This window comes from Platalea leucorodia (assembly GCF_965183815.1).
Source record: "Platalea leucorodia genome assembly, chromosome: 9".
Classification (NCBI taxonomy): Eukaryota; Metazoa; Chordata; class Aves; order Pelecaniformes; family Threskiornithidae; genus Platalea; species Platalea leucorodia.
This window is the reverse complement of record NC_138831.1, coordinates 28,174,836-28,199,662: the sequence shown is the minus strand read 5'-3', so window position 1 is coordinate 28,199,662 and position 24,827 is coordinate 28,174,836. Positions and strand designations below refer to the sequence as shown.

Sequence of the window (24,827 nt, the reverse complement as noted above, 5' to 3'; positions counted from 1 at the left end):
GTGGAGATGAGTCCCCCTGAGGTCATGTCACCCCTTTCCTCACCTGAGATGGTCCAGCGGGGTGTTTCATAACTTGCAAACAAGGAAAATACATGCTATACTGACTGCTATAAGTGAACTCAGTTATTTATAGTCATGTCAACAACGCACCAAAGTTACCTAGCGAGGCAACAATGATCCTGATCATTGACTAAAAAGGCAAGCATATATTTTTGTTGAGCTAATGCAAAGTGAAATTGTTCTGGTAATAAGGATTGTTTTGCAAGGTCAGCTTATGGTTATGACATGATCTTTATAGCACCGCTATTGTGTGCTTGAAGCAATGTGAATGACCTCTGCGGTCAATAAAAGTTGGATGCCCATAAGCGTAAGAGAAAAAGAAATGAATGTGCAACTAAGTCCTAAGTATGTTTTGTTTAGAGCTCTCTTTGGTTGGCAGTCAAAAGAGCTTGCCAGGCAGTGCTGAAGGCAAACAAAGAGAAATGGACCATGGCAAGAGCTTCAAAACTTCTTTTAAACAAGGACCTCGGAGGACTTGTAGCAGCTGGTGAAGTCCATGTGATCTTGAAGCAAGAGCAGACCCAGTCTGCACGCTGGAGATAGATAGCTGTCAGGCAGCAAATACCGGCAGAGAAAACACAGATGGATGTGAAGTGGATCGGATCCAGAAGGGAAGTGGGAAGGAGAAGGGGAGGAAACTGAAGACACAGTGCTGACAGTCATGGTAGGGAGGAGCAGAAGAGCTGAAGAAACCAGTTCTCCTGCCCCAACAAAAACCCACTTGTCTGCCCAAATGCTGGCAAGGAACCATCTTCCTCCCCATCTTCCTGCAGGGCAGGAGTAGAGGCTTTCTGGCCACAAGGCCGTGTTGGCCAAGGGCATCACTGTGCCTTGAGAAGAAGAGTCAGCACCATCAGTTCTTCCTGGAAGAGAAGACAACAGAACCAAAGCACTTTAAATCTGCCACCCCATCCCATCAAGGCAGTGACACCCTGGGCACAGCAGCAGCCAGAGGCTCAGTTCTTCAGAGCATCCCCTGGTGCGCAAAAGCAGATCAAAGCAGCACAGAAGCCACTTTTGCAGCACGACAAAGCCTGTGGCAGTTGAAACACACATTTTTTTTGGCTTGCCCAACACACCTGCCTTTGGCCTGATCTGTTTGATGCACACAGAGGAAATCTCAGTGTGTGCTGCAGCATGCAAGAAGCCAGCACTGCTTTTGCAATGGGCAACTGTGCCCCAAGAAACGGAGGTAGTTTCAAATGGAGAGAAATTATCTGAGGCAAACATTGAGCCTGTGAAAAATTTCCCTTGAGAAAAGGAGAAATAAGGCCACATGGGAATGACCAGTTTCCTGGGCATCCCCAGACATGCTTAATTCTGGGCAACTCTACTTATTCAGGGTTTTATCTGAAAATCAGCAATATTAGGGAAGAGGGTCCATCAGGAGAGCGAGATTTAGTGTTGTGGGAGCTGAAGATGACCCCTGTGACCCAAAGGACTTGTATTGTAGCAAGAGCCCCAAGTTCTCAGCTGAGCCCCAAGTTCTCAGCTAAGCCCCAAGTATGTGCCTCCAGCGTTTCTTCAGATTTATGGAGCCAAAGGGCCAGGCTGACTGTTGCTGGCAGAGCTCTGGGATTTCACAGTGACTTCCAAGCTATGATGCAGACAGAACACCACAGACAATTTCCACAGCAAGTCAAGTTTGGAGGCTAGCTGCAAATATGTCCCAAAAAGGAGAGGCACAAAAGGATTCCTTGAGAAAATGAGCATGCCCAGGAAAAGACAGCCATTCCTCGTCTTTCCATAATTTGCAGAAATGTAACTATTCCTGATTCATCCACTGAGGCAGTGGATGCGGCAAGAATTGCACTGCTGTGTAAACACTGAGTAAGGCATTTTGTCACAGCTTCCCTCACACACACGTTCCTTCCTCTGCCCTCAGAGTAACCACGGAGGCGGCTCATGGCCACTAATTTGATGCTGACTGCAGCTCAGATAAGCATTACAGGTAATGACACTGATCGGGAGAAAAGAAATGCATCAGTCCTCATCGCCTGGATGGTGAAACATTTTTGCAAGAAGGACAGCAAATTCATAAATATTCCCATTCATGCAAGCAGGAGGAAACAATAATATTCAAGTGCAAGTATTTTTAGCTGGTTTTGGCAACTTTCTATGACATATCCTGTACATTTTCTATTTTTCCAAGGAAGTCAAGCTCAGAAAGCTTTCAGCTTCAGACTACTCTTACGGAGCACTGGAGAGGATAACCTTGAGATCTTTGCCAACTCCATTAGCCAAGGATCTTGGGCAGAAAACCTCTTATTCCTGAAACCCAGAATCTCCGTAATCTCAAGTTTTTTCCCAATAAGCCATTCTCCCAGCTGACATATCCACATTCCAACGATGCTGTGTCTGGTTGGGTCCAGGCAAGCACATGGGCCTGCATTTTGAATTTTAGACAAAGCGCACAGTGCTGCATTGACGCCAGCTTCACACCAGCGGCAGGATGAACCAAACCGCTCCATTTAGCACAGAAGTGGCACACACCCGGGCGGACGCGACGTGAGAAGGTGCCTGGTGGCACCCAGTTACGCTCTGAAACACCGGGACCGCTGCGTCCCTGCCCAAGCCGTGTCTGGGCGGGGTGGGGGTGCAGGGAGGGCAGCCAGTGGGCCCCCAGCTGAAGCTGCTCCCCAGGCGCTGTGAGTGCCCAGGGAGGGCTGCGGACGCCCAACGCTGCGGCCTGCCGGGCTGTGGACACCCTCTGAGGAAGGCCCAGCCGGGCCGGGCCTGGGACCCGGGCCCTGCGGCCGGGGCCTGGGCCCGGGGTCTGGGGCCAGGCCTCGCGCTCCGTGCCGCGGGGGCGGCGCCGGGCCTGTGGCGGAGGGCGGCCAGGGGCAGAGGGGCGGCCCCACCGCGGGAGGCCCCGCCGGCCCTTGGACCCGGGCGCCGCGCCGAGCCCAGCCGCGCCGCGCCGAGCCGAGCCGAGCCATGGCGGCGCCGGGGCAGAACCTGGCCGTGGTGGTGCACCGAGCCGGGGACCTGCGCCTGGTACGGGCCGGGGGGAGCGGGGCCGCGGCTCAGCTCGGCTCGGCGGGGCCCGGGCGGAGGGGGCCGCGAGCGGGGCCGCGCTCGGCGGCGCTGCAGGCCCGGGGCGGCCGAGCCGGATGGCGGCGGGGGGCGGCCCCGCAGCGCGGCCCGGGCGCGGGTGGGGGGGAGCCGGGCCGGGCCGGGCCGGGCCGCCCCGCCGCGCCGGCAGACAGCTCCCCGCGGGGCCGGGAGCCCGCTGGGGCTGGGCCCCCGGCACCGAGGCGGGGGGCGTCCGCCCCCCCCCGGCCCCCCGGACCGGTGCCGGGTCAGTGAGCTCAACTGGCCCCGGGCTGGGAGCGGGGAAGGGCAGCGGCTGCCCCCATGCTCGAGGGGGGCTGACCCGTGGGGCAGGCGGGGCGCGGGGAGCCCAAAGCTCGAGGCTGCCCCATGGCTCAGGGCCCCCCGAGCCCCTCTTGGGTGCGTGCGGGGAGGAGGAGGGGATGGGGAGTGGGTGCTGTTCGGCAGACAGTCCCGTGAGCAAGGCCTTTCCAGAAAGCAGGAATGGAGGGTGACTGTGGCTTCTTCGGGCTCCTGAGAGCCCAAGTGAGAAGCAGGCAGGAGGGTTCAAGGGGAGCAGCTCCCCGGGTCACACCTGTGCTTATGCTGGAGTACCCTCATTGATAGGGGGACTTTTATTTACGGTCAGTGCTTCAGACAGATTCTGCTTCTGTGACTGCGAATGCTTGGATGTTCCTGGGTGCTGAATCGTTGTGGTGCTGCTGGAGATTTGTTTGCCTGTTTGGCAAGTGGCAGATGGGGGAAGGAAGATTTACATGGGCAAACGTGGACAGGCAGTTTTCTGTACAAACAGTTCTGGCAGGAGAGCTCTTACGAATACACAGACTTTGGATACCTGCAGCACCTTGTTTGGGGGATGATTATCAGGGAAGCAGTTGATATTTTACCATTCCTGCACAGCTTAAGCGACCCATGCCAAAGGCTAAGCAACGTTCGTGTGGGTGATTCCTGTGTGGCTTTGATGTAACCGCAGTTTCAGTAGAAGCATGTGCAGCTTGACTTCTACTAGAAATAAAAGGCATCGCCACAGTGAGTGAGAATTGACACGGGCCCTCTGGTTCAAGAAAGTGTTTCCAAAACCCTGAGATTTAGAAAGGTGTATGAGACTTGTGAGAGTGGATGCTGGCTCCATCCTATCTATGTTGCAGGTCTCTAAACTGGCTTACACCCAGATGCGTGAGTTTTCTTTGGGGTATTCACACTGTTGGAGACATTGGAGGTAGTCATCAGTGCTCCCGTGGCAGCTCCTCGGAGTGTGATCCTCCTGGGCTTCTTTGAAGTTTCTTTGCCACAATGTGAATGGCACTCATTGCATTGCCCCACTGATTGTGTAAGGAGTCTAGGCAGTGAAATCTGAAGTTATCTGCATTATTGATACCTAAAGGTAGATGAGATCATCTTCCCCGTAATTCCCACACCCTTCTTGATTCTTGTGGATGTGTTTCCTTTGGGGAGAGTCACCATGACTTCAATAGCTGACCTGCCTTATGCGAAAATGTTTTGGCTTCATTTTTGTTGACTCTCCTCTTGACCTTAAGTGGTTGCCACAGGCTCACGTTTGCTGCCACTTGAGGATTTATTGTTTTTTATGCATGTACCATATCCTCTCTTTATATGTCTCCTTTCACAGAAAACATTTGCTGCATTTCCTTCACACCCTCAGTTGCACCAGGTGCTGTCTCTGAACTTCTCATTGAACAATGGACAGTAAGCAGAACGTGCGTCCTGACATACTTTGGGATCTTCCAGTTTGGTCACTCCCTGTTTTCTACAAATAAGGCTGGAGGATTCACTTTCCACCACGATGTCTCTTTTTTGGCACAGCTGTTTTTTTCTGGGCTGAGGAATGCAACATATACATTTTCAGCTAGAAGTTGGCTTGCTTTATCTCTCACCATGGACTGTTCTGTTCAGTCCCTTTGAGATAGCTGAGGTGGTCTGTACCTCTGATGTGTTACCAGATTGCATGCTTATTGGGCATTTTCTATATTAGAGATGACATCTAGATCAACTTCTTTTAAAAATAATGCTCTGGGCTGTGTCCTTAGTAGGACAAAACAAACACCCCACATAGGAAAAAATACAGATACAGTTCTGAACATTGAAAATTTCAGTCAGTTGGGTTGTACTTTGATTTGCACTCCATTCAACAGAATTTGGGCCATCCTGCCCACTTAAAGCACTGATTATTCAGCAGGTATTTTAACAGAGCAGCGCTTTGAGAATGTATTTCCAGAATTTCTCTTTTTGTGATGTTTAGATTGGTGAAGTACAAGGCACGAATTGAGGAATATACTGGGATTGAGAATGTGTTTAATTAGCTAAAACGCAAAACAGTGCTCCCCAAAAGCAGGAAGGGATACCCCGCTTTCTCTGCAGTAGGGCAGCAGAAAATCTTGTGTTTGTTGTTATATAGCAGCTTCTAACTGGGGAAGCTAATATGTGGAGGACTGCTATGAAGTGATTGCTCATCTCTCAAATCCAGAGATCAGTTTTCTTGCTAACTGAAGATGCTCTCGCAAGGAGAAATAACCAGCCGTGGGCTCACTAATGTATATGCACCAAATTTTTGAAGAGGAACTGTGTGAGCTCTGTTCAAAGGTCTTGTCCCTATTTTGGGCTGTGGGTAAAGGGGTCTAAGATGCATGAAAATACGAGTAGCAAATGGATTATGAAGAGTTCGTTTTTAGCACTAACTACTTTAGTGGGGCTTCTCTTAGAGACATGATCCTAGAGGCGGGTGCTAGGTGGGTATCATACTGTCTTGATGTTGTAAAACATCAAGAGGGAGTTCAGTGAAGGCAAAAGGCCTGCAGACCTTTTGGGTTGAAGGGTGACTTGGGGCCAAGTGACTACTTTTATAATTCTGGTTTTATCATTCATCCCATAAAGAGGTGTCATGCCAATTACAAGAGGATGTGACTTTAAATGTGATGTACAGTAATGTTTACAATTGATTTATACATTGAGTTATTATTATGTAGTAAAAATATTCATCATCATCATCATCATCATAATATAAACACTGCAGTATTAACGCTTTATAGAATTAGGTGGTTTAGAATCTTCCTGGTTACAGAAGGTGAATTTTTTTGTCAGCCAGTGGGTTGAAGGATTCAGCTGAAACTTGAGGCTGTTCCAGGGCAGGAAAGTTTAGTATGTGGCTCTTGTCTGGGCAGGGAAGGGGAAGTTACTGCAAAATGGTTTGGAGAGTGGATTTACAAGCTGGCTGTGTGCTCACTCGATGCCCACAGTACTCCACTGCGCAAGCAAAATGAGGTGAGCTTAGGGAGGAAGTGGGGACTGCACATTTATATCCCTCCTCGTTGCACAACAATGTCTTACTGAGCAGACAGAACCAAAAACCTGATCTGCTTACGGATTTACCTGAGCTAACCTGGACTGACTTTTCACGAAGTATTTCCATGGCCATGCACAAGCAGCTGAATGCTTTTTTGTTTTCTTTTTGTCCATAGGAAAACCGCCCGATCCCAGAACCGGGTCCCAATGGTAGGTCTACAGATGACTGCTTCTGTCTGCTTTGTTTACTAATCTCTTTCTTTTTTCATTCTCTTGTGTCGCTCCTTGATATTATAAAGAGATAAAATATTTCTGAGAAAGTATAAAAAAAAAAAGTGTGACTGCAACAGATAATGCTGCATTTCCACTTGCAAAGAAGAGCTGGAGCAGTCACAGATACACCCCTTTATCTGGCTTTTTTTGCTTCCTGTTTCATCAGTTCGTGTATTTCACATTAAACAGCTCTTGGGACATGTCAGATGATCTTATTGCAGGACTGAATATTAATAGGCTAGGCATATGGGCTGATAGAAATTTGATTCACTAACTCTCCAGGGCTGAAATCATAGCTTAGGGAGAAGGAAAAATTGAATGGACTTGCTCTTTTATTCTTGCTCCAGTAATAGTCACGCCCTTCTTAGATTGCATTAGCTTTTGTTGACAGGGGTCTTATCACATTTTAAGCTTTCCTGATTTGTAAACCCTTGTATGGTTTTGTATTTCAGCAGGCGTCTCATGAGTATGCCATCCATCCTAATGCATGCATGTGCAATTCTGGTACATTTATTTAATGCTAGTAAATTCGGATTGTTTCAATGCTGGCTTGGCCTTTGTTGTGGGGCACAGGGACAGTACACGTGTCGCTCTCCCAGTGCCCGAGAAGCTAAGGTTTTCTACAAGGAACCTTTCTTCCTTTTCTGGCAGAGGTCCTCCTGCGGATGCATTCTGTTGGGATCTGCGGGTCTGATGTTCACTACTGGCAGCATGGTCGAATAGGGGATTTTGTTGTGAAGGACCCCATGGTGTTGGGGCACGAAGCTTCTGGGACTGTCATCAAAGTGGGATCAGGAGTGACTCATCTGAAACCAGGTAATTGGAATCAAAACTGTCTTTTTATTTGTTTTCCTGCTAATCAGTTCCTGAGAATGTGTTGATAACAGGCGGTGCTTTTTTGTTAGGTAAATTTATCTGATGTTGTGATCTGTGACTTTGTCCTTCCAAGAGTGTCACTGTGCTATTAATCACCCAGCTTGACCACTGTAGTTTATGGTATTTCTTAGGTATGCTTTATCCTGGGATACCTTGAGCTGGTCTGATTTTATTTTAATGCAGAGTAGGGCGTATGCTGGTACACAGTGCCTTTTGAAGAAGCTAGATAAAGCTTCAGAAACCATGTGCGTTGCTCTTACCAACAACCTGCTGTTAATGTTTCTTCACCGTGTGTGTTCTTGAAGGAGCAAATGGCCTCCTGCAGTGGAGAGAGGTCACTAAGGCACGGTACCAGGCCCTGTGGTGTGACCTCTACAGTTTGCTGTGCTCATGAATGTCCTAGAAAATGGGCTAAGCAGTGAATTTTGCAGTTTGCTGATGATAGCAACTTAGGCAGGGTGGAGAGGACACGGGAGAGCTAGCAAGAATTACGGAGAGACCTTAAGGGTGCCTGGGCAATAAGATGTGGGTGAAATCCAATGCAGATAAACATAAAGTGGTGTCCATGACAGAAGAAACAAACCCAGCTTCGTATCTAAAATGATGGACTCACCATCACTGCTGAAGAGTGAGACCTTTGGCTCTGACAACACTGCATGGGAATGTTGGCTCAGTAATGGTGAAAAACGCAAATCAGTGTTAGGAAAGGGACAGAGACTCAATCAGAGGACATCGTTGCACATCTGGAGCTCTGCATGCTGTTCTAGTCTCCTCCTTTCCAAAGGGATATAAAAGAAGTGAAGAAGTTTCAGAGGAAGACAAGGAGATGATGAGATGTGGAGCAGCGTCTCTATGACAAATGACTAAGTTAGGAACTTGAGCTAGGAGCTGGAGAGACAGCTCAAGGACATGTGACACAGGTTTGAAGGCTCATGGAGGGCAGGGAGAGGGCACATAAAGGTTACCTGTTCTCTGGTTCCTCCAATATAAGAGTAAGGGACAGTGGAAGCCAGGTGCAGCGTTCACCCAAGATGTAGCAGACCTGCAGGCCTCCTTGGCAAAGGATGACATGGATGCTAAAAGTTTACATGGTGGAAGGTGGAAGAGAAATTGTCGAGGGTTACTAAATACCCTCGACTAAATACCTAATAAAGAAAGCACATGCAGCTTGGGAGGCCCCACAGCTGAATATAATAGGAGGCTGGGAGAACATTCAGTATGTGCTTGTCCTGCTCCTCTCACCCCCAGACATCCCCTGTTGGCCATATCACAGGTGGTGGAGTGGGCTAGATGGCTCTTTACTTCGATCCATCCCCCTGCTTGTCACTGACTGAAAGCCTGTTGGTGGGGAGCTTTGCAGAGAGATTTGGCTTTGGCTGGCTTCCTCTACCAGATAAAATGGGCTGTCTTGTGTCCCTTGTGTACTTGCAAGTTGTACTGTGGTCACACAGTTGTTTTCTTTAGTCCATCCTGCCTCGTGATTGCAATTAAATAATTATTCTTTGTCCTGCAGCATGTGTCCTTCCAGCAGTCTGCGCTGCTCCATTGTAGCATCAAGATGTCTCTGTTCCCTGATGAGTCCTGCCTCACTCCTGGATGTGCTTCTGCACTGTGAGCTCCCTTCCCAAGGAACAGCTGTTTCCAGCTGGCAGTGTGGTGGCTAGCAGAGCTCACCTGCTTTGTCCTAATTATTTCCTCTTCCAGTTACTACAGATTCTGAAAAAATTCTGGTCACCATGCGATTACCTGGGGTGAGGGCTGCCTTTTCATCTACTAAGGCTGAGTGCAAGGCAGCTGGAGAGAGGGTTGTATGTGACTGAGCTTCCATCTGCTCTGTGTCTGTGCCTCTGAAACACCAGCTCTTTTCAAGTAACTGTGAAGATCTTGGATATGAGTCCGCCATGAAGGAAGTGTTAGGAACTTGCCTGGTGCGTGCAGCATGATCTTCCTCAGTTAGCAGATGTTCCTCATGCTTCTCTTGTGCCAGGGTGTCATGCTGTCTTCCGTGGTTGTTCAGTGCTACTCATACCTATGTGCCCACCTTCTTCCCAAGTAACACAGTTTGCTTTCACCCTGGCAGGTGATCGAGTGGCCATTGAGCCCGGCGTCCCAAGAGAAATGGATGAGTTCTGCAAAACTGGCCGCTATAACCTGTCTCCAACCATCTTCTTCTGCGCGACGCCTCCTGATGATGGGAACTTGTGCCGCTACTACAAGCACAGTGCCGGCTACTGCTACAAGTTAGTCGGTGCCCCCCCTGCAGAGAAATATGTACTCCCTTGGGGGGGATTAGCTGAAGCAATTGCCTCTTGGCCCTTTTGAGTATTGCAGTGAACACTCTTTACTTGAACACAGCAGGTTGTATCGCTTTCTGATCCATAAATAACATGTATAAGGCTTGGATGGCAGCCACTTTGCAACGGGTTTGTCAGGCAGGTGCAGTTTATCCCCTCTGGTGCCAGACATAAACAAACATTTCTTGCACGTTTCCTGGAATGTCACCACTGCTTTACTCTTTAATTATTTTCCTTTTCCCTTTTGCTCCCTGCTCTTGGTTTCTTTTCTGCTGTCTTTTTATATCTTGGCCTTCTTAGGATGGTGCCTGAAGGTCTGATTCTTTGAGCTGAGCTAGCTATAGTGCTGCTTTTCAGGAAGCACCACATTGACTGCTGACACCTCGCTCTGTCATTTGAAACAAAGTCATCCTACTTAGAGCAGAACAGGAACAGAAAGCAGTGTCCCTGCTAAGCTGCTTTTTTGTGTGGCACTGAGTGGCCCCACTAAGCTGCCAGCATTACACATCTGTTTCCATATCCAGTTCAGCAAACTTGAGTATGTTCTTAATTGTGGCAGGACTGACACATTTGCTTAAAAACAAGTCTGTGCTTAAGTACTCTGGCAAATACACTAGAAACCCAAATAAACCTGTGCAATGTTTTACCCACATAAGCGCATTTACACAAGGAGTTAAAAATAGTCTAAGGTAGTGGCCCCCTAAGACAGGTCTACCTGTGGAGCTTGTTCTTTCTCAGTCTGTGTGCAGCTGGTACTTCCATGAGCAGGAATGTCCTCAGGATTGATCTTTGGTGTCTGCAGAGGAAGCATTCAGGATCAAATCAGTTGGGAGGAGGCACTTGAATGCTCTTCTCACGAGAGTCCTCGGGCAGGAAGCTCCTTTCAAAGCAGATCTCAAGCAGCTGCTGTCAGGATGAAATGCTGGTCTGGATGGGACTAATTTCTCACTGTCCAGACCTGCTATCACTGATTTCCTGTGTGTTGTTAGAATAATATTTTCTGACAACATCACAAGTTTTTGCTTGAGAGGAAGCGACTGGTTTGTAGCTGTCTTCTTCCAGGCGGAGATCTGCTTTTTTCTCCAATTTGAGTAAATATTACTTTGGCTAATTTTTTTTTTTATTAAGCTGTGAAATGCGAAGCCTGGATCTGGTGCTCCCAGGTCCAAATCAACAATGCCGTGGCCATCTGATGCAGAGCAGATTCGCTGGCATGAAGTCACTCTGCCAGCACAGATTTGCTAAGAATAGATGATGGCTGAGCTCAGTGGGTTCTCAGGTATTTGGGCAGGTGTTGTCTGTCCCTCTGCAGGTGGACAGACCCTGTGTTGGGTACTCTGAGTAATTTGATTGGGGTGGGATTGTGCCACAAAGCTGCCCTCCCTGTTGATGGGGCTGTACCCAGACCCAGTAGGAGCAAATGTGATGCCAAACTCTCAGACAACCGAACTTTTGGAGTCAGCCCTTCAGTGCCTCCTGGAGATAAGGGACATATAGACATCTTACAGCTGCCTTCCCACAACTGTCATTTCCATTACTTTGTCTTCGTGTTGGCTGAGATCTGACCTCAAGCTTCCAAGGGCTGTCAGAAAGACTTTCCTCACAGGCACAGCTCCCATCACCCGCTATGTGAGAGACCACGCTGGTGGCTTTCTGGAGGGCTGCATTGTGGGGCTGGGATTTATTTCTGTCAGCAGTTCAGAAGGGTTTCACCCCCCTCTGCTTTTTTCCATCACTTGCGCTAGCTGCACTACAGTGCTGTTTCTGTCCAAAAGGTGTTTTGTACTCACTGTTCACATTTTCCCTGACTGCTGGGACCAGTCTACTGGTTGAAGCACTTGGTGCATCAGGGGAGGACATCCAGGGCGTGATAGGGAGACCTGGATCTGGCTGCCGTTGCTTTATGTGGCATCACCATTGGCAGCAAGATGTTTTCTAAAAGTGTGGAGCTGAATGATTCAACCCAGGTGAAGGGTCTGGGAGCTTAGTGATGGGTCCCAGCCATAGGGCAGCCTTCGAGGTGGTGCATACGCAACTGTGGGGTTTATTCCAAAGGAAATGAGCGGCAAAGGAGTTTTAGGGTTGACTCACCAAGTACTGGAGAGATGGTGTGGGGAAGTTTGTGGATCCCTGTGTTTGGTGCTTAGGCAAACCTCACTGGTAAATGGTTTAGGTGTACTTGATGGTGCTTCAGAGGAGGGAAGGAGGCAATATAACCTCTTGAAACGCCTTCCAGCCCTGCATTTCTCAGACCAACGGTGAGAGTGTATTTTGCCATTGTGATTTTAGATGCATGTTTGGTCCTCGAGTGTCACAGCTTTCCTCATCACCCTCATAAACCTCTTTGGTGACTGTTGCTTGTGTTTTGTTCTTGCAGGCTTCCAGATAATGTCACCTTTGAAGAAGGAGCCCTTATCGAGCCCCTTTCGGTGGGAATCCACGCCTGCAAAAGGGCGGGAGTGACTCTGGGAAGCAAAGTCTTTGTGTCTGGCTCTGGTATGGTGAACATATCTAGTCCTTGGGTTCTCTGCCTGCCGCAGCATGGATGGGGATGGACAGGGTGCAGGCTGGGCTTCTAGGCTCTGCTGTAAGCATGGGTCATGGCAGAGTTACAGGGATGCCAAGGGGGACCTTGAGGCTGTCCTTGCCCATGCTGCACTACAGTGCTGCATTTTGAGTAGCCCAAATGCAAAGTGCAGTGTCTGGGCGTGCTGAGCCTACCAGCTCGAGGGCGCAGAGGAGCAGGTGGTGTTTTCCTTGCAGAAAGTCCCTTTTTCCTTGCAGAGTCCCTTGTTTAGCAATAGCTGCTCTCTCAGCAGCTGGTCTCACTGCCCTGGGATCGTGGTGATGCTGTGATCCCAGAGCTGCCCACCTGGAAACACAGTCGGAGCCTCCTTGAGCCTAGGAACATGCTAAGCTCTGGGCATGTTCAGAGCCTACAGCTGGTGCTGTCTGGCAGTTGTATATGTTCTCTTTCTCCCCTTTGTACCCAGGACCAATTGGCCTTGTTAACGTGCTTGTTGCTAAGATGATGGGTGCAGCAACTGTGGTAATTACGGGTAAGTCCTTTTAACCCTTAAGAGTGTGCCTGTTTCCTACAATATGACACTTTGACTAGTTCCACATTATTCCTTCAAGGTAACCGCTGAAGAAGGCAGCCCAAGGCCAATGCAAAGTCTATTCATGAATGGAGTAGTAGCGTGCCTGTCTGGAGGGAATCGTAACAGATGCCTCATTCCCAGGACAAGACTTTGATCTTTGCACTAAATGGGATCTGTAAGAAGGTGCAGGTTGCAACTGGTGCTTCTCTGCTAGGTTATCGGACCAGGGTAATAACTTCTGCTTCCTAGCACAAACAAGTTGTGCAGGTGGAGTAGCTACAGTGCTTCAATGAGAATAAACAAGAGGCTAATGGGTGGTTCTTGGATGAAGCTTAGAGACCTTTTTCAGCCTTTGAGCAGGTCTTTTGTGAAGAGGCAATGCATCTGTATGACAGAGCTCCAAGTTACAGAAGCTCCACTTGCTCCTGGTGCCTCTGATCACTGACTGGTTTTTTTTTTTTTTCCCCCGATTTGAGCTCTTCTGACTTCAACTTTGTGTTTTGCCTTTGGCTCATAGATCAAGCCTTGAGGATCAGGTTTCATCTTCCCTGTAGTGTTTATAGACTTTGATTATATCGGCTTCTAATCTTCACCAAGTCGTGCAGACCCCGCAACACAGCGTATTTTATACCCTGTTTGGAGCTATTCTTGGAGGTTTGCTCTGAGCAGGTTTTTTTCTGTTCTCTTGTAGTGCTAGGTGATGACCTGGACATGTGTTTTCACAGTCCTTTCTGTGTCCAACCACATTGTCCCTCTCTAGTTCTCTTTTGCTGCCCTTCTTTCTGCTGTCCTACTGGGGGGGCTTCATTTTCCACTGATTATCCGCAATGACTGAAATGACCTTTTCAGGGTCCCTGCATTTCAGAAATGGGCCTTCCTTGCATAACTGTGTCCTGGAGGTTTCTAGTCCACTGCTGCTTGCAGCCATGTTTTTGTTTAGCTGCACCTGGAAAACTGCTGAGGATGGAGATCACACCTTTCTGGGTACTTACTCCAGGATAGCACCACCTCCTAATGAAGAAACTTTTTCTGCGGTCCACTCACAAACAATCATTTGTAGGTATTTCCCCCTGTATTTTCTGCAACAACTGAAATGAGTCTCCATCGTCTTTGCAGCATCTTCTGGTTGTTCCAGATAGCTGTTCGATCCCCCTTCTCTTTGCCCTGCTAACCCAGCCCAGCTCCCTCCACCTCTCCTCAAAGGTCAGGCTCTTCTCTGTGTAGCTTGCCCAGAAGAAGTGAGAGCTGGAGTAACCTCAGGAGGTTCCCTGGTTGAAATTTTCAGCTGGGATTTGGACGGGGCCTGGAAGTGGTCTTTCCACTACTCTTTGATCCTTCTGAGCAGTGGTGGCTGGGAGGAGCAGTTACAGGTACGACTAGGCAACGAGCATGGGTTGCTGCAGCAATTTTGGGCCAAAGACCCAACATGGACCTTTCAGAAGGCTGTTACTCCACCTCCTACACTTTGGGCCAGCTGTATTTTTGACCTCTCTATTACTGTGTTTCCATCTTCGGGTTGAGAGACAAAATTCAGGTCCCACCCTCTTGCCTTTGTGGAAACATTCTTCAGTAGCATATCAAAACCTAAGGCAGATTATTGCCTTCTCCTCCCTAAATCCTCTTGCTGACGAGTCCAGGGCACTTTTTGCTCTACTGGCCTCACCCTGCAGGCGTGTGCTTGGTGGACGTGATCAGTCCAGGGTTTAGATTTTGCAAAGCGTTGTCATTTGAGGATGATGTTTGCATAGCCGGAAAAGCAACTCTGCCTCTTGAATTACATATGAGGAACCTTGCTGCCAAGCTGAGCTGGTGCAGGGACTGGTGGGTGACCCAGTCCTTGCGTGGGGAAGGGTTTGGTGAGCTGGCAGGGGTTGGTGGGGCTGAGGGAGCTGGTTCAGCCTTCTGCCCCATTCCTGGTCCTGCCTGGGTGTATTCTGCCCTGTAACACTGGGAGCTGCTGTTGTCTCTGCCTGTAGACTGCTCCTGGGGACCTTTGGCAAGCAGGTCTGTATAGCATGTACCATAGGGCTTCAGGTGGCCATAGGAAGTTCTTGGTACCGGGTTTGTAGGGTCAGCAAGCTCGGCTACATGGAATTAACCCCTTCTTATCTTTATGCTTTGGCCGAGGTAATGATTGTAACTTGTAGACATCTTCCACCTAAGAGGTGTTTGGCTGAGATTCTCAGAGACACCCATGGAGGTGCTGTCCCTAGTCAAATATTTGTACGTGATGTGAACTGAGGAACGGGTTTAGTTTGGCTTGTTGCCGCTGGGGATTTTGCTGCCCTTCTCAAGGAACTGCTTTTTGTGTCGGTTTTAGGAGCATGTGAGGTGCCTGTCTGCCCACAAAGGCCCTCTTGTACTTTGCTACCAGATTCTTTGAATTCATTGCCCGGAGATTTTATGATGTGTTTGTCTGTGAAGAGCTTTGTCTGTGCAGCACTTAAGGCTTTAAATGTTTGTGTTTGTTTTGACAAGCTGCACACAACTGTAGAAATACCTAGAAGAGCTTTCTCCTGACCTGGAGAGGACTCACCACCTACAGCTTCTGTGGTGGGTGTCTTTGGCACATGTGGAGTCAACGAATTTTGGAAAGTTATGTCTCTGCCGAGGGGTCTTGTCCCTTCTCTGGGACTCCCGGAGAGCAGCTGGCACTGTAGCTAGAGACTAATGCTCAGCCCTACCCTTCTAAAGGTTTGTGTGTGTCAAAGCTTGCCTTTCCTCCCAGATAAGGCAGCTTGCCTGATAAAAGGTATTAGTGCTTAACCTTTGCTCTTCTCCCTGAAGTGCTTTATTCCTGGCAGACTAGTGTTCTCCCTTTTGGCGGAGGGTGGTGGTGTTTGATGTATTTAATGGACCGCAGTTGGGTGCAGAAGATCAGTTTGTTTCATGGGTCCTCATCTACTCTTCCCTAAGGTGTATGGCTTTCTCCACTCCGCTGCTGAGTTGGTGTGATTGATATTTACGGGCAACCTTCTCCTGTCCTTCTGCCTTGCCGTGCACATTGCTGTTGCTCTGAAAAGCTACTTTTCTCCTTAGAGGCATGTAAAAGAGCAGCCTTATTCCTCAGCAAGTGAAGTGACAGTTTGGTTGTTCGTATGGCGGTGTTGGGCTGTCTTGCCTTACTCTGTCACTAAAGGTATACTTAGTAATTCCTACTTAAGGGAAACTATTCTCCTTGTGCTATCTAAATCTGAAGTCCTGGGTGCCGGTGCCTCCAGAAACCCTGGAAGTCAAGGTCAGGGAAGATGAATAACTGGACAGAGTTCAACTCCTTTGTGAAAGAAGATCAACATAGGAAGTTGGAGAGCTTCAAGAATATTTGCCTGCTAAGTTGGCTCATAAAATGTCACGAGAAGCTTAAATCTAATTTGATAACTTCTGTGTGAGCAAGAATGGGCTGCTCTTAGTCTGGCAGCCAAAACTTTAATTAGCTCCAGTGGCTGGGAAGTGAAAACAAATTTCTGACTAGAGGCAAGATGCAACCCTTTAATTGTATAATTGACCAGTTTCCCAAGAGTTGTGTGGGGTTCAGCCACAGTAAGGTTTAAAATCCGAATGACTTGGTCCTTCTCAAGACTCACAAATGTCTGGAGCTCTAAACAATATGATAACCTTCTCATTTGATAACCTGCAGATCTGTCAGCTTCAGTAAGTGCTTAATGATGATGCACTTAGGCCAGGTGTACCAAGATGTTATCGCAGTTCTGATGGGTCTGACAGTATTGCTGCTACATCCTGTATGCCTCTCCAACGCGAGGACTTCCTTGAGCAGGTCAGCAAACCAGAGGCCAACTATAGGAGCGGTGTGGGGTTTTCCTGCCTGAGAGCAATTTTTGTGGCCAGTTTGAAATGCGTTGGCTGACAGGACAGCCTGTCTCTCCTGTTGCTCCAGGACACTGCTTCTGGATGTATTTCTGCCAGAGAGACAGTATAGAGTACATTAGTGAGTGGGCAGATACTACAAACAGCTGAATCCAGCTGTATCTGTTGCACACTGGTGTTTTGAGCAGGGCACTTTGTGGGGAGTTTGGTCCATTGCTGGGAGCACTTTTGAGCCCTTATGGTCTTGCGGTACACTGAGATTTGGGAGACACCAGCCATGCCAGGCAGAAGTGCTTCTTAACTCTTCAGGTGCCTCAAAAATAGCAACTCTTGCTGCTTGGGAGGTCTCTGAGTGCAGCACTGCTAGCAGAGGGTCAAGCATGACTGCACGCACGGCCTGAGGCCCAACAATCAGAGCTTGGGATGGACAGATATGACTCATGCCTCCTGCAGCCATAGGAATGAGAACCCTGTCAAGGCTTCCAGGGTGATGCTGCCCTTACTTTTCAGCCTTGGCTTTTCCTCCTTCATCTGCATTTTATTACTCTTTGTTCTCACTTCTTGAAACTCCCTCCACAGCTCTCCTAGGTGCTCATTTTGGTGAGTGTGCCCGCACCAGGCATCCCAAGCCCTCCTACTACTGGTGGGGGCATGTCCATCACCTGCCCTGGCAGTAAGTAATGTCACATTTACTGCGTGATGGGCAGGGCAGGTCCTCTGCCCTGGCTTCCTCCCAGCGCTGGGGCTGAGTCACAGCAGCTCATGTCAGAGCAGTGGCCTTGTCCTCCTTCTCTTTTCCCTTGATACTTCCCCCCTGCCCCCATCTTTGACTTCTCTGAAGACTGTGTCCTGGTGAGAGCAGTATTTTCTTCTTTGTGGTGAGTATGCTGTGTGTCCTGGAGACAAGTGTGCCCCTGGCAAAGGCATGATTTTCCGAGTCTTCAAGCCTAGTACCTGTGGCAGGAGACGTTGCCCACCCCTCAGTCTTGGGTGTAGGAAATCTTGGCTGTTACATCCTCCTTCAATCCGGATGTCTTTTCCAGTGCCAACACACAAGCCCCTGTAGACCACTGCTTCAGTGCAAGGCAAAGAGGCTGTTTATGTCTGGGAAATGCCACTCCTCTTTTCTGCTGTCGACCTCCTCATCTCCAGAGGTGTCTTGGTCACCAGTGGTGCCTGGAGAGGGGTGGGTGACTTTCTTCTGGGGGACATGGAAGAGAAGAGACAAACAGTATGGCTACCTGCCAGGGCAGCTTGCTCCATGGTACAAACCATTTTATGGATCTTCAAAAGATATTTATAGCGCTGTCAAGAGGTACCAGAGTAAAGCCACGCCCTCACAGACATTTATCATCACCAGCTTTGTTGCTCTGTGTTAATGGGGTATCCGAGGTCCACCATATTACCAGATCCACTCCCTTTTTCTTATGGGCTTGCCTGCTAATTCATCTGTGGCAGAAACTGCCTTGAGAGATGCTCAGCAGCCTCTAGTGCTGTTACAAGGAGGGTAAAAGGATGGGAAAGGTCTGTAACAGCAGGGACGCACTTAGTGTTGCCAACTAATGCATTCTGCAGTTTGCTTGGCTGAAAGCATCTGCTGATGGTTCATTGAGGAAGCCCTCAGAGAGTTCGTGATCTGCCTTCATCCGGTATCGTTAGAAGTGAAATAGCCACATTAACAATCCTCTGAGCCTGATGTCTCCTGCCAGAAAAGCTTCTCAGTGCTGTGCTATCCATAGCCAGGTGATTTCTGAGCCATCAGGGTGCAAGGTCAGAGCAACCTTGCCTCTTCCTAGTGCCCTTTGAGAGATATCCTTGAGAGTGTGAGCAATAGCAAATCATTTTGAGAGCCAGGGAAGGAAAATGCAAAAGTGAGTGGTGTTTTTTTGCCTCATTGTAGGCTCCTCCCTAGGTTAACTCGCTGAGCGTGTGTATAACGTGTTTTTTTACAGTCCTTTTTCACTAGTGGATTATGGTCCTGCATGAATTAGTGAAGCTGCTTCATGGCCAGAGAGGCACTGGGCAGTGCAGGGTTAGACAGTGGCAGTTTTGGTAAGATACAACTGCACTGTTCAAACAGGGCGAGTGTAGGTCAGTGCTGCCCTGTCTGTCCTGCCTTCCTGCTGCCTTTTGCCTTTGCCTGCACTGAGGTTCCTCTGCTCTGCGGTGAGCATCAGGACAGCAATGTGCAGTAGCCCAGGGCACGCACAGCAGCTCGCCAGTGCTTGGCCACGGCTGTTCCTGCTGCAGTTCCTGCATCAATGTGCGTGCCCTTGGGAGTTAAGCTTGGCAGCCTTCTTTGTCTTGGCACACTCTCGATGTTCTGCAGTACCAAAGAGAAATTGGGAGATCTATGGACTGGTGTTCTTACAGAAGACACCCCTCGTGTCTAGCAGTGACAGCTGTTCCTTCATTTGGACATTGCTTTGCATGGTTTGGATTTTGTCTGTGAGTTTATACTTTAACCTCTTTGAAGCACACCCTCAAGCCTTTGGCATCTCCTGAGTATTTACATTGTCCCCATTGCTTGTCCTTCTCTTCCTGCCTGGAAAAGTGAGCAGGTCTCCTCCCTGCCTCGTCACTGAAGGCTGCATGAATTTGAGGGAGGGAATGTAGACCCTTTCCTTTCCTGGTTGTGTGCTGCCCTGTGAATGCATGTTCAGACCCCAGATGAGTGTGCTTCCATCAGGGCTCCTTGATGGTGGCCTACTTACATCAAGAGTGGGAAGCCCTTTGGTCTGGGTGGTCTACATAAATTCTTGAGAAGGTACAAGTGGGCTGGAGCTTTCCATCTTCTCCTACTGTGTAACAAATACTCCCTTCTCTTCTGAGATAGCTGGTCACCAAAGAAGGTGGCTCTGTTGAGACATCAGATGGGGGTAGGAAGCAGATTGCAGGCTCAGGTTCTTGCTCCCCTTCTGCTTCATATAATCCTCCTGTTATTGACTTGTTTTGTCTTTCTCCAGATTTATCTGCTTCTCGCCTGCAAAAAGCTAAGGAGGTGGGGGCAGATTTCACCATTCAGGTAAAAAATGAGACCCCACAGGAGGTGGCCTCCAAAGTGGAAAGTCTGCTTGGCTGCATGCCCGAAATAACTGTGGAGTGTACAGGAGTGCAGGCCTGCATCCAGGCTGGCATTTATGTGAGTACCACTTGGCCCCAGGGTGGACCAGTGATGGCATTGGCTTTCCTCTTTCTGGGACACAGCAGTGAATGACGGTTATTTCGCTCCCGTAGTGTTTAATTTCAAGGGGCTTGGTGGGGGGGAGAGAAGGTGCTCGTTAGACAGCAAACTGAGAGAGACAATTAAAGAGTTAACATCTTTGCAGACAGCATGGAGATAATTGTTTGATTTGATGCTCAGTTGCTTTACCACTTACCAAAGAGACTACAGTAAGACCCCGAAACCCAAGCATGGCTACGCAGCAGCGTCAGGCAGCTGGTACAAGTAGGGCAGCATCTTCCATTAAGTTGAAGTTATGTCCAAATAAGGAGAAAAATTAATAAAATTAATTCCAGCAGGTGAAGAAAGCAGTTAAGGAGGGGATGTTTTGCTGTCCTGAACTGCCTAACGGGAGGATGTGGAGAAGGTAGTGCACAGTTTCACAGTGAAAGGACAGGAGACGAATGGGACAAGCTGCAAAAAGAGAAAATCCAGTGGAGCATCAGGCTCTTAGTTTTACATCTTTCCCATTCAAATCTGAAAGTACTTTTCGTACTCCTAAGTGCCAGTCATTTTTCAGAATGAGATTTAGATACCAAAACCCTTCAGGGATTTTTTAAAGATTGCTTTATAAGCCTTGCTTATTGCATGTTTCATTCTTATGGGCTCCTGGCAGCATCCTCCCTCTCCCCTGGCTCCTCCACTGTGCCCTGCACAGTCCATTACAGCCACAAAGTGTGGCTTTATTTTTTTACAGACCTCTGTGTAGGCTCTGGTGACTGTTTTTTTGCAAAATATAACATATTTGTATGTTTGTTTTCCAGGCCACTCGTTCTGGTGGGACCTTGGTGCTGGTGGGTCTGGGGCCTGAGATGGTCACTGTGCCCATCGTGAATGCTGCTGTGCGGGAAGTGGATATCCGGGGGATATTCCGCTACTGCAACACGTGAGTCTTGTGCAGGGTGGGCTGGTGTTTCTCCAAGTCTGTCCTTAAGCAAGTCTGTCCTTAAGAAATTCTTGCTTTCCACAAGGAGAGAGGATGTGGAAAAGGCTAGTTTTCATTACAGTTGGTTAAACCTCATGTCACTCTGAAATACCAGCGCTCTAGTGCAGACAGTGTGACTGATGTGTCTTGCATTTTTTGTCTTGGTTCCCAGAAGAGTCCTGCACTGCAAACTTGACCACAGCAAAAGCAGCCAGTTGGGTTGTCCCGCTGTCCTATTTCATGCAGCATTTGGTGCAAAGAAAGAGAGAGACCCAACAAACGCTTACTGTGCTGTAACCAACCGGGCCAAAATGAAAAAAAAAAATCAAAATTAACATTTGTGCCTTCAACTCATGTCCTGTATAAAGGGAAGGCCAGGTGCTGGGAGTGTTTTGGAGGAGGTTGGCTTGTCCACAAGCGTGCTGGCTCATGGCATGGCAGAGGGGAACGCACAGCTTTTAGCTGCTTCAACCCCTTGTGGTGGGAGATCTCTAAGCAGCAACTTGGCCTGGCACTGTCCCCCGACACTGCTTTGTGAAAAGCTGGCTGCCTCCTGGTGTCCACCTTCCTAACTGTTACATTGTCAGTTTTGAGGCAAGTGGTACGGGGAATCATAATTCTGGGCAAAGAGTCAAAATGCCAAGCACTTCATCCTGTGTCAAGCTGTGTATACACAGCCTTGCTGGTTGTACCCACTCATCTTGGAAGGAAATCATGTTGTCAGTCTTGTGATCAGTGAATGCTTGGATGAGCAAGAGCCGTGTTTAGTTTTCATCATTTTGCTGGAGCTGAAGATATATCTGGAGCCAGTTTGAAGGCATGTGGGCTCTCTGTGGAGAACTGAGCTGCATGGCCTGTGGACAGGCACATCTTTTAGTGTACTGAAGGCTGGCCTCTCCCTGAAGGCAGGAGGAGCTCAGCTGTTCTCTCTTTGGTCTTGTTCTCCTTGGGCAGGGCTTGAGACCCAGCATTGCACACTGGCAGCCTAGTTTCTGCTGTGTTCAGAGCTGTAGTTTCTTCCCAGCAGAGCAAGAATCTGTGCTTAGTCTGTAGAGGTGGTTTTCCAGGAAGGATTTATGAGATGTAGTTAAGCTCCTTCTTAAAATGAGAAATGTCTTTAAGCAGATGATTTGGGAATTAGATTAGCTGCTGCATTCCTTTGTATCCCCATCACTCTAATTTGGCCCATTCAAATGGAGCAGCAAGGCAATGAAATTGCATGAGTCTCCACCAAACGAGGTTGGAAGCTGGCTGAGACTTTTCCCTTCTTCTCCCTGCACCGAGTCAGTGAGTTTGAACTCCGGAGTGATCACTCTGCAAGCAGGGAGGCAGGGCAAGAAAAGAGTGTCACACAGCAGTTTTGTTTTTCATTCCATGCTTCAGATGTATAGTTGTTTCCTGTGATTTTCACTTGCTCAGCCTCTTGAGGGTGAAGCACCACCAACTGTCTGTGTATAGCAGGGCCTGCCTTCTTGGTGCTCAACAGCCCAAAGCAGTTGGCTTGTCCCACGTCCCATGCCTGATGCATGAGGTTTCCCCTCTGGAAGATTGTTTGTGGGCAAAACTCTCCTTGGTTGCCTGGGCTGAAGAAATTACTGTAATGAAACCAGGCTCCTCCAAGCTCTTTCCTTGGGGCTCCAAACTGGTGACTGCTCTCATCTCTTCCTCTCCATTTCCCTTGCAGGTGGCCTGTGGCAATTGCCCTGCTTGCATCCAAGCGGATCAACGTCAAACCTTTGGTTACGCACCGCTTCCCCCTGGAAAAGGCTCTTGAGGCGTTCGAGACCACCAAGAGGGGCGAGGGGGTAAAAGTCATGCTGAAGTGTGACCCCACTGACCACAACCCCTGAGATGCTACAGTGCCTGGTCCTCTTCCCCGTTACACCGCCTGCCTGAGATGCAAAGCATGAGGCCGCAGGAGGCTGATGTATGGCTGTTGCATGTTTACACAGTCAGCTTATGCAGGCGCTGCTTTGTAATAGAGCTAGAAAATCAAATGATAATGAGGGTGAATGGCACTGAGGGATACACCATTAGAGTATTAATGGGTAATTACAAATGGAGAACCAATAGGGAATAGTTTGAATCAAAATGCCACTGTTTGGTTAGAGACAATGGTTCACATGGTTCTTCTCTGGCAGACCCCACGCACAGAAGATCCTGGGTCTCTCTGCGTGTATGAGGCAGAGCCACCTGCGTGGCTCTGGGGTTTGTGTGTGTGGATGCACTGCGGAAGGGTGTCACCAGCCACATGGGTGAAGTGAGGACAGAGGGGCTGGTGCTCCTCCTTCCTGCCCCAGCACTGCCCTGGGGCTGTGCTTACTGCTGTGTGGCAGTCCCTGGGTGTGGGATAGCCCTACGTGAATACTCTGCCTTCCAGTTGCACCTTCCCTTGGGGATGCAAAGGGACTGTAACAGCCTGTGGAACAAAGCCTGTCCAGCCCCTCTCTGCCGGAAGCATCTGCACATGCAGGTCATTCTCTCCATGCTCTTTGCAAATAGCAAACTGCGGGCCCAAAGCCTAGAGGTCAGGGCTTTTTTGGAATAGATAGTCTGGAGGCTGGCTGGGACCATATCTGCTGTGTAAGCCCACCCCGGCAGCTCCCCATGGGGTAGAAACGACCTCTGCAGAGCAGGCTGGAGTGTGTTTGCAGGTAAACTGTCCTGTCTCCAGCTGGGACTGCAGAGAGCCCTGTCCTTATGTGGCTCCCAAGGAGGGGCTGCAGTTGGAGGGCACAACTCGCTTTTAGCATGGAGGGAAGCACAGGTGAGAAGTGAGGAGACAACATCACTCAAAGGTTTTACCACTGCAAATGAACCATAACTTTTTGGGGATATCAGGCCTTACTGCTGAGTTTGTGAGCTATGAACAAGGTACTAGTGAGGTAGCAGGTTGCAGATAACAAAATCTAATCTTTGATTACAGTCACGTTAATTTTAATACTGGGCGATCGTCCCTTTCTTGGGCCGGTACTCAACTTTCCTCAATAAATGCTACCTACCTGATGTGTCTGTGTCCATTAAAGTGTTGGGTGGGTGGTTTGAAGGGGTCTCTGGCTTTGGGCCCTGGGGACTGTGCAGACCCCTGGGCTGTTGCGCTGCTGGGTCTTGCCAGGTTGCAGGCGAGCTCAGTGCTGGCAGGACCATGAAACCTTAAATGACCCAACTGCTTGCAAGTCAAAGCTTGTATTTATTGCAGAGGTGACTAAGTTAATCTTGGCAGAGGTAGAAGTCCGTGCTGTGTTTTACAGGGCTAAGAGATAACCCCGGGGAACTTCCTGTAGCTGGAAGGAGAAGCAAAGTACTGCTCAGAGTAAACTGAGTTGTTAATGTGTCAGCCTGACCAGGTAAAACCTACCCAGGAGCCTGGTGCTGTAATCAGATGTGGTGTTAGCAGAGCCCATCCAAAAATTGCTAAAAGGCACCTTGCTGAAGGGTGTGTGATGGGTGTGGAAGGCAAGGCTGCCCAGCTTTTGGCAGTAGGGGTGAGCCGAGGCTTCTTGCTGTGCCGTGGGGTTCTCCTGACCCCTGACTCCTGTGCTGGGGGGAGCCCCACTGGCATGGCTGGGGGGACCACTGGCCATTGCAAGACCCTGTTATTACCGTGAAATGTAGAGCTACTCCCTGCAGTTGGGGGGCTGTTCAGCACCTCAAGGGCTGAAGCTATTCCCATGGCTCAACCTCTTTGGGCTCCTTGGCTGCAATTTGCTCCTGTTCCAGGTCTTGCTGGGGGTTGTTGCCATCATCGGGGCATTGCTGGGAGTGTTGAGCCTGGTACAACACAGTCTATGGGGCTGTGCCTGGGCTCAAATCTGTATCCCCTCCTCCACCCCATGTACATCACCAGTGCAGGGGAAACACTCCTGTTTAACCCATTTCCCAGTGGGCTGGCGTAA

At 49.1% G+C, this 24,827-nt stretch overlaps 1 protein-coding gene across 1 annotated transcript; it reads left to right on the top strand.

Annotated features, from left to right (window-relative positions):
* Positions 1–2,997: 2,997 nt before the first annotated feature.
* On the top strand, positions 2,998–23,768 carry SORD (sorbitol dehydrogenase; the record flags this gene model as incomplete). Its single annotated transcript, XM_082321298.1, has 9 exons — positions 2,998–3,057; positions 6,591–6,624; positions 7,339–7,503; positions 9,644–9,803; positions 12,235–12,353; positions 12,851–12,916; positions 19,750–19,925; positions 20,771–20,892; positions 22,616–23,768. The coding sequence occupies 9 exons, from the start codon at positions 2,998–3,000 to the stop codon at positions 22,779–22,781; spliced, it is 1,068 nt and encodes a 355-aa protein (XP_082177424.1). The 3' UTR covers positions 22,782–23,768.
* Between the last annotated feature and the right edge of the window lie 1,059 nt (positions 23,769–24,827).